Source organism: Danio aesculapii, unplaced genomic scaffold (assembly GCF_903798145.1).
Source record: "Danio aesculapii unplaced genomic scaffold, fDanAes4.1, whole genome shotgun sequence".
Classification (NCBI taxonomy): domain Eukaryota; kingdom Metazoa; phylum Chordata; class Actinopteri; order Cypriniformes; family Danionidae; genus Danio; species Danio aesculapii.
The window spans coordinates 40001-49899 of NW_026613628.1; the positions used below are offsets into that span (position 1 = coordinate 40001).

At 37.8% G+C, this 9899-nt stretch overlaps 2 protein-coding genes across 2 annotated transcripts in view; both read right to left on the minus strand.

Moving 5' to 3' along the window:
* psmg4 (proteasome (prosome, macropain) assembly chaperone 4) overlaps positions 1 to 2743 on the minus strand; it is a 2875-nt gene extending 132 nt beyond the window's left edge. The window contains 4 exon segments of the mRNA XM_056452450.1: positions 1 to 56; positions 1100 to 1175; positions 2430 to 2525; positions 2527 to 2743. The exon segment at positions 1 to 56 is cut by the window's left edge and continues 132 nt beyond it. Coding sequence (XP_056308425.1) covers positions 1 to 56; positions 1100 to 1175; positions 2430 to 2525; positions 2527 to 2688 — 390 coding nt within the window. The 5' untranslated portion in view covers positions 2689 to 2743.
* Positions 2744 to 4066: 1323 nt separating this feature from the next.
* On the minus strand, positions 4067 to 9623 carry bphl (biphenyl hydrolase like; the record flags this gene model as incomplete). Its single annotated transcript, XM_056452451.1, is given in 4 exon segments — positions 4067 to 4620; positions 6865 to 6988; positions 9489 to 9542; positions 9545 to 9623. Coding segments are annotated over 4 exon segments (348 nt in total), but the record flags the coding sequence as incomplete, so codon positions are not given.
* Positions 9624 to 9899: the final 276 nt, after the last annotated feature.

Sequence of the window (9899 nt, forward strand, 5' to 3'; positions counted from 1 at the left end):
TGAGTCCGTCACTGGTAAATTGTAACTCACGAATACCTGTTTCTTTGTCTTCTTTGCTGAAAAAACAGAGGAAAAAAATAAATAATAGAAAACTAGTCAATCAACACTGATCATGCTTAGACATTAGCTGCGTCTCCGCTAAATTGTGCAAAACTGAAAGTATTCCTCATCAGGGTTTCTGCAGGTTTCACCAAGTTCAAGACTATTATAGACATTTTAAGACCATTATGAATGACATTTAGACACATAAAGGGCTGAAGGAATTTTCAAATGGCCAAGATAGAAAAGATTTTTATTGTCCCAATAATTTTTTATGTGATACATTTAATAATAAATAATTTATTAATAATAAAAAGATTTATATACAGTTGAAGTCAGAATTATTAGCCCCCCTGTTTATTTTTTTCCCCCAATTTCTGTTTAATGGAGAGCAAATTTCTTCAGCACATCTCTAATCATAATAGTTTTAATAACTCATCTCTAATAACTAATATTATTTACTGTCATCATGACAAAGATAAAATAAATCAGACTAGATATTCTTCAAGATACTTCTATACAGCTTAAAGGGACATTTAAGGCTTAACTAGGGTAATTAGGGTAAAGTTAGGGTAATTAGGCAAGTTATTGTATAACAGTGGTTTATTCTGGAGACTATTGAAAACTATTAACAATATTGACCTTAAAATGGTTTTCAACAATTAAAAACTGCTTTTATTCTAGCCGAAATCAAACAATAAAGAATTTCTCCAGAAGAAAAAATAGAGGAAATACTGTGAAAATTTCCTGAATCGGTTTCAACATCATTTGGGGAATATTTGGAAAAGAAAAACTAAATTCACAGGAGGGTGAATAATTCGGACTCCAGTCACTCTAGCACTTAATTCTCTTCACACTATCAGTTCCTCTGTATAATCAGCACTTGTTGTGTGTTGCCTCTTCTAGTTGAATCGCTGAATGCCTCCTCAATTGTAAGTCGCTTTGGACAAAAGCATCTGCTAAATGACTAAATGTATACTGCTCAAACATAAAGGGAACACTTAAACAACACAATGTAACTTCAATATATACTGAATGAAAGGAGTGCTTGTGCTCTTACTGAGTCTCTGTGCCAGTGCACTGGCTGTAGTGTCAGATGTGTCTCCCAGAACCAGAGTGGACAGAGGAGATGAATCCTGAGGAATAAACATCAGTTATACAAACATCTCAAATCTCAACCTTCAGGAGTAAAAAAACAGATATTTCTACATTTAAAAACAACAACATAGTTATTCTGAGTGCACATATACAGCTGAAGTCAGAATTATTCGCCGCCCTTTGAATTTTTTGTTTCTATTTAAATATTTCCCAAATGATGTTTCAACAGATTCAGGAAATGTTCACAGTATGTCTGATAATATTTTTTCTTCTGGAGAAAGTCTTATTTGTTTTATTTCAGCTAGAATAAAAGCAGTTTTAATTTTTTTAAATCCATTTTAAGGTCAATATTATTAGCTCCTTTAAGCTATATTTTTCAATAGTCTCCAGAACAACCATCATTATACAATAACTTGCCTAACTACCCTAACCTGCCTAGTTAACCTAATTAACCTAGTTAAGCCTTTAAATGTTACTTTAAGCTGTATAGAAGTGTCTTGAAGAATATCTAGTCTAATATTATTTACTGTCATCATGACAAAGAGAAAATAAATCAGTTATTAGAGATGAGTTATTAAAACTATTATGATTAGAATTGTGTTGAAGAAATCTGCTCTCTGTTAAACAGAATTGGGGAAAAAAAGTAAACAGGGGGGCTAATAATTCTGACTTCAACTGTATATACATTTATATACATGATCTTATTATCTGGTCCCAGGAACTGTGAGTCTTTTAATCTGTCATCAAATAATTCCTGTTCTGAATATAACAGACAAGACAAGAACAGATTGTACTGCTCTGATGCTTTGTCTTTGACCCATCTGTCTGTCTATCTATGTATTCATAAGTGTTATAAAAAGTTATTTCAATAGAATTCATATTTTCAACTGGTTTCCCTGATATAATACAGTTTCAACTATTAAAACATAAATATAATTATCCATCCATCTGTCTATCAATCCTCTACCCATCTACTAGTCTCTGTATCATTATGTATGTATTTATCTGTCTATCTATCCCTGCATATATATATATATATATATATATATATATATATATATATATATATATATATACACATACACACACACATGCATACATATTAAATCATCTATCTATCTATCTATCCATCCGTCTATCTCTCTGTCTATCAATCTATCCTCCTAGCCATCCACGAGTCTCTGTATTATCATCAGTTATTTTAGGTATCTATCTATCTATCTATCTATCTATCTGTCTGTCTGTAAGTCTATCTATCTATATCGTTACAATCATGGTATTAAGTGACTCACGGTTCTGCTGAGGATGGACACCGCCAGGTTGGAGATCAGGCGGTTTGTCGCGGTTCCGACCCAGAGGAAGAATCCGCCGCTCAGCTTCATCAGGTTGGAATGAAACGCGCTGTTCCAGAAACTTCTCCGAGAAATCATGAAGACTGATGGAGTCCGCGGACGCCTGAGAGCTGCAGTCTCCGTTCAGCATAGCCTCCATAATGGACCAACTCACAGCACCGACAAACAACGGGGAAATGTCATAACGAAAGTAAAACATGTTCAATCAGACTGATGGAACTGAGGCGCCAGTTTTGTTTACTTCCGCTACACTGAAGGTGGAGAGAGACTACAGTGACACCTGCAGCCCTGGAGAAACCACGGAGAAGAACAACAACATTTTTCCTGTTTTTTTTGTGTTGAAAGAATTTAGTCATTATTGCATCTAAACTCTTCATATATATATATATATATAAAACATGTCAACGGTATTCTATTTGCATAAAAACATGTTTTTGCTGTAACATTATGCGAGTCATTACAACATCTTAAGAAATAAATTCAATAAAAATGAAAGCTCAATAGTTGAATAAATTAACAATTATTTTTAATTTAAAAAACAAAATAAGGGAGGAAGAATGGAGCAACTAAGAAACAAATAAATTAGTAAATCATTAAAATGCACATCTGTTGCACCAATAATCATATTACAGTAACATTATACATTACTCATATAATTAACAGAGAAGAAAATTAAGGACAACTACAAAATAATCATAAAACAGAGCTTTTAATGTTTTTATATACATTTTGTAAACATAGATAATTGATCCTGTATTCATATACACTATGTTAAAATATAATATGATATATGATATGATATGAATATATATATATACACACACACACACACACACATACATACGGACAATTTAGTTCATCAATTCCCCAATAGCGCATGTGTTTGGACTGTGGGGGAAACCAGGGCACCCAGAGAAAACCCACGCCAACACGGGGAGAACATGCAAACTCCACACAGAAATGACAACTGACCCAGTCGGCCCTCGAACCAGCAACCTTCTTGCTGTGAGGGAAACAGTTCTAACCATTGAGCCACCGTGCCATCCACTCTTAACTTTATTCCCAAGCTTATTATACTAATGATACTAATTAATAAACTTAATTAAAAGAATAAACTTAAAATGTAATTAATAAATAAATATTGAACATATTTATGATGTATCATATTTATTAAATAAAATATCATTTCCTAAATTCATATCTTATTAATAATTTAAATTTTAAATGGACAAAACATGCATTAAAAGCCTACCTGCTAAAATTCCCATTGTTCCTGTGAGTCTCCTGTATTTCACACACAACTCCCTCCTGTTATATTATTTCTCAAGAGTCTCCTGTAATTGTACGCCCCAATCTAGTTTCAAAGCAATCCCTTTTTGTCCATGTTTGTCTAGTTGCCAGGTCTTGTATGAAGCTCATCAACTCACACAATTGACAACATATTCAAATCTCAAAGCATTTTTATTAACTCAATCTGGCAACATATATGCTACAACCCAGTTGAGCTGTTGATTGCACACAAATGTTGCCAGGTATGATTCAAAGTAGTAGTAGTAAAATCTTATTGTGCTTTGAAAGTAAACTACACATGAAATCAAAATGTACAATGTTATCTTTCTACTGCATATTATATTATATTATTAAGTCTAAAAATGAATAATTAATCTGCCTAAATTAAGCCACTGAAATAAACAGTTTGTTTCAGTAATCTTTAAGTCAAAGCCTGCTCATCTGCTCTGGAACACAGCAGTATTCTCTGAAGACTCTGATTGGCTGAAATATGCTGAGCCACGCCCCCTCCAATCATTCGATTTTACTTTGAAGCTACAAGGCAGAGCTCCAAAATAAAGCCCCGCCCCCTACTCAATATTCTATTCGAGTTATAAATACATGACCATACTGAAATATAAGTCTTCCAGTTCACACAGATATTAAACTGAAAGCATACAGATGATCAAATGGCGACAATCCTTTTATGAAAACACCAGTAAACAAATAAACACCTTGTTTTTTTAGGACATCAGACGGCCGTGATCTCCTTCACTCATTGAGAAACTGCTCCACCAGTGTGTTGAACTCAGCAGAGTATCGCAGATGGATATTATGCTTCCCTTTCGGAAACACATGAAGCCTGTAAAACACAATCAGTCCATTAGTCTGCATTTAAACGGCAGATTTTGATGCTCAATTCTGATTTTGTGACCGTATCAGATGTTTTATTTTATGATGATCTGTTCACATTAAAAAAAAAAGAGCAGGTGTAGACTGAAAGCTAACAGTAAATAGGGCTTTTTTCCCCTTCCTGTTATTCCTGCATGAACCGGAAGCTGCGACCTTTGTTGCCAAGCAGTTCCTAGAGAAACGGAATATTAATGAGAACACAGTGGGCGTGGCTTGTTGTTTTCTACTGAGAGCTGATTGGATGTAGCAAAGTAGGCATTTCATTCAGAAAGATGGGGGGAAACGGGGTTTGGGGAGAGTTATTACAACTTAACAGACTCCTGCTCACTATTTCTGTTTGTTGTCATAATGATGACAGCTAGAGGGGCGTGGTTAAGTATGTTAGCCACGCCCAATACCCTCAGACAGACCTAATCTGAGAATTAAACTGAAAACATTTGTGACATAACATTAAAGTGCCTACTGTTTTTTTAAAGCCTAGATTAAAGAAGATGGCCAAATGAGAACATTTCGGTCATATAAACTGACAGAACAACTTTGTCAAAATAAAATAAAAAATGAAACCCTGTGAAAAGATTAAACGCAAGGAATGAAAGATACAAGCGCACTTATCATCAGCTGTCAGTCAGAGCTGATTTGTAATCACAAAACACTCACCCGGCCACTATATTAGGTACACCTGTCCAACTGCTCGTTAATGCGAATTTCTAATTAGCCAATCACATGGCAGCAACTCAATGCATTTAGGCATGTAGACATGGTCAAGAAGATCTGCCTGCAGTTCAAACTGAGCATCAGAATGGGGGAAGAAAGGGGTATTTAAGGGACTTTGAACGTGGCATGGTTTGTTCCGACGTGCCGGTCCTGAGTATTTCCGAAACTGCTGATCTACTGGGATTTTCACGCACAACCATCTCTAGGGTTTACAGAGAATGGTCCGACAAGAGGAAATATCAAGTGAGCGGCAGTTCTGTGGGCGCAAATGCCTTGTTGATGCCAGAGGTCAGAGGAGAATGGCACAGACTGGTTCCAGCTGATAGAAAGACAACAGTTAACTCAAATAAGCACTCGTTACAACCGAGGTCTGCAGAAGAGCATCTCTGAACACACAACACGTCCAACCTTGAGGCGGATGGGCTACAGCAGCAGAAGACCACACCGGGGTGCCACTCCTGTCAGCTAAGAACAGGAAACTGAGGCTACAATTCACACAGGGCTCACCAAAACTGGACAATAGAAGATTGGAGAAACGTTGCCTGGGCTGATGAGTCTCCATTTCTGCTGCCACATTCAGATGCTCGGCTCAGAATTTGGCCTCAACAACATGAAAGCATGGATCCATCCTGCCTTGTATCAGCGGTTCAGGCTGGTGGTGGTGGTGTAATGGTGTGGGGGAGATTCTCTTGGCACACTTTGGGTCCATTAGTACCAATTGAGCATCGTGTCAACGCCACAGCCTACCTGAGTATTGTTGCTGACCATGTCCATCCCTTTATGAGCACAGTGTCTCCATCTTCTGATGGCTACTTCCAGCAGGATAACGCTCCATGTCATAAAGCGTGAATCATTTCGTTTCTTGAACATGACAATGAGTTCACTGTACTCAAATGGCCTCCACAGTCACCAGAGCTCAATCCAATAGAGCACCTTTGGGATGAGGTGGAACGGGAGATTGGCATCATGGATGTGCAGCCGACAAATCTGCAGCAACTGTGTGATGCTATCATGTCAATATGGAGCAAAATCTCTGAGGAATATTTCCAGTATCTTGTTGAATCTCTGACATGAAGGATTAAGAATGTGGTCCAACCCAGTACTAGTAAGGTGTACCTAATAAAGTGGCCAGTGAGTGTAGGTCTCTCTTATCACATACAATAATACAGCCATCTATTTTTGTGAGGGCTAAAATTAACTAAAATATTGTCTTTTAATATACATTCTCCAAAAACTTCCATATAGAGGACCTCAGATATGCCAGAAATCACCAGATTTCTAATGCAAGTCATTAGGCAGTTTTTTTTAAAGGTAAAAATGGCAATCTGATACAAGCACATACTGACTGAAGGATTGACAAGTCACTTTTAAAACATATTTTTTTGGTGGGTCGTCAAAAAAATCAGATGCAGTCACAAAACTCAGAACTGACCATCAGGATCTGCAGTGTAAATGTCACAGATAAAGCTGAAACTCTGACCTGGAGCCGCTGATGCTATCCTGGAGGAGCTGAGGGTGATATGCAGGCACCACCGGGTCTTGGGCCCCGTGGAGGATCAGTGTGGGACAGCAGATCTGCGGCAGTACGTCCACACAGATACTGCCTGAGGACCAGAGGTGAGGAAGTTACTTCAATTAAGCCATTAAAATGTCCCGTGAAGTGTAATGTAATGTAATGTGTGTATTTAAATCGCACATTTATTGTGTATGGTCATACACCCATGCGCTTCTCAATCATGAGGGGGGTCTCTCCACACCACCACCACCAAGTGCACCTCCACTTGGATGACGGCAGCCACAGGACAACAGCGCCAGTGCTTCACTACACACCAGCTACAGGCGGAGTGGAGAGACAGTGATCCAGCCAGTGGATGGGGATGATTTGGAGGCCATGTAGGGAATTTGGCCAGTATTCCAGGGTTATACCCCTACTTTTTACAATGCCATTGGATTATTAATGACCACAAAGAGTCAAGACTTCAATTTAACATCTCATCTGAAAGACAGCGCTCACTGACAGTATAGTGTCCCCTTCACTACATTGGGGCATTAGGACCTACACAGACTGCAGGTTGAGCGCCCCCTGCTGGCCTCACTAACACTACTTCCGGCAGCAACCTAGTTTACAAAAGTTTACACACATTTCCTTAGTATTTTTAAGCTTTGCCTTTAAACTGTATAACTTGGGTCAAACATTTTGGGTATACTTCCACAAGTTTCTCACAATAGTTTGCTGGAATTTTGGCTCATTCCTCCTTTCAGAATAGGTGTAACCAAAGAGCACAGAATCACCAATAAAGTGATATGAAAAAAATATGAATTTGGGAAACAGCCACTAGATGGCGCGGCAGTCATTTTGGAATGAAAACTCTGTAAAAAAAACGATTAAAAGTGCTGATGATTGTGACTGTAAGTGTTGTATTGTTGTCTTTCAGGTTGTACTTCAGCTTTAATGAGCTTTTTCAATAAATAAATAAAAACAAAAGCAGCTGCCATCGCGACAGCAATAAGATCCAATGGACAGCCGATTGCTTTCACTCCAAAATGGCTGAATTGCTGGGCTGTTGCAATGGAACGTTCCATTGAGTGTCGCCTCTTGGTCATTCTAAGCTCTTACTTACATTACTAAGGTCTTGCTCGCACAAGCTTTTTCAACTCTGCCCACAAATTTTCTATAGGATTGAGGTCAGGGCTTTGTGATGGCCACTCCAAAACCTTCCCTCTGTTGTCCTTAAAGCACATTTTTACGAATTTGGCAGTATGCTTAGGCTCATGGTCCATTTGGAAGACCCATTTGTGGCCAAGCTTTGATTTCCTGGCTGATAGCTCAAGATGCTTTCTTCATGATGCCATTTATTCTACATCTAAATATAATAACACAAAAAATATAAAACATTTTCTAGTTTGTAATTTTTTTTTTTTTTGCAATATCTCATTTGAATTTAAATGCATTATATTTCTATATCTTTAGATGTTAGGTGTACAAAATCTTATTTTAAGGAATATAACTATTAAATAAAACAATTTTGTTTAAATGTAGGGGCTGCACATTTGCCTTGGTTCGAGTCTCGGCTGGGTCAGCTGGCGTTTCTGTGTGGAGTTTGCATGTTCTACCCTTGTGGGTTTCCTCTGGGTGCTCTGGTTTCTCTCACAGTCCAAACACATGTAGGGGAACACAAACACACCAAATCTATGGGGGAATTGGGCAGGCTCAAATTCTGTAGTGAACGAGTGTGTGAACGAGTGCGTATGAGTGTTTCCCAGTGATGGGTTGGAGCTGGAAGGGCATCCGCTGCGTAAAAAACATATGCTGGGTAAGTTGGCGGTTCATTCCACTGTGGCGACTAAAGATTGATAAATGGACTAAGCCAAAAAGAAAATGAATGAATGAATGTTTAAATGCCCCAAAATACATTGCCTATATTCACTGAGGAATGGAGAAAGTATTCATTTTTAAAAGGGGCTGTACTGATTTATGCTTAGCACTGTATATGTAGTTTTGGCTCTATACTACCTATATTAATATCTGATATATATACTTATGTTTAATTCTAATCATTGGAAAATATTTGTAAATGGCCAAGAGCATGGAGTGACTGTAAAACACATGCATTTCTTGTAGCCCTGACAACGAAACTAACATATAAATCACTAGGATTAATATTAGCCTGACCGTTAGGTGCAAAGAATCAATCTCCATGGTCACTTAATTTAGCCTGCTTTCATGCAACCGAGTGAAGACTAAATTCAGCCAGTATAGCCTCAAAATCCCAGCTTAACTCTTATCTTACTTTTGTGTAGTACCCCTCGGATCCGCTTATTTGGTAAACAAATCAAGTCTCTCATATAATAAATACATCTAGTAAAAGACAGAAAATATTAATTTACACACTTTATTGTACATAAATCAAATGAACGTTTTCATATCAGCATAAAATTACTGAGATTAACAAAAAAAGTGAATAAATATAATTTACACACATTTACACAATAAATGGACTCAGATGGGCTAAGAACATGCAGATTTCTGTGCGTGCAGATTCAGTGTGGGCTGAGTTACTCATTATTGAAAAGCATTGGCGTCAGCTGCTGATTGGTTCTCACCTTGTGGGTTGTGTATAAACTGGCTGATGCCGTCCACCCATCTCTCCCACGTCGCTGGAAATACTGAGCACCGTACATCTGCTCCATCGGCCGACGCATTCGCTCGCTCCACAATGACACGTCACGCAGGGCTGAACACACACACACACACAACACCCACACACACGTGCATAATCCAGATTAGGAGTTTAGACTGACAAGATTTAAGAGTATTGGAGAAAGTGACTTTTAAAAAGCAATGCATTACAGTGTTGTGGGTAATACAAGTAACGTGAGATTAGTAATCAGATTACTTTTTTACAAGTACACCGACACCAAAACTACAGGGATCCACACAACTCATTAAAGTTGTGTCAACACAAATCAATTAAGTTCATTGTTTATTTTTTTTTTCGGCTTAGTCCCTTTATT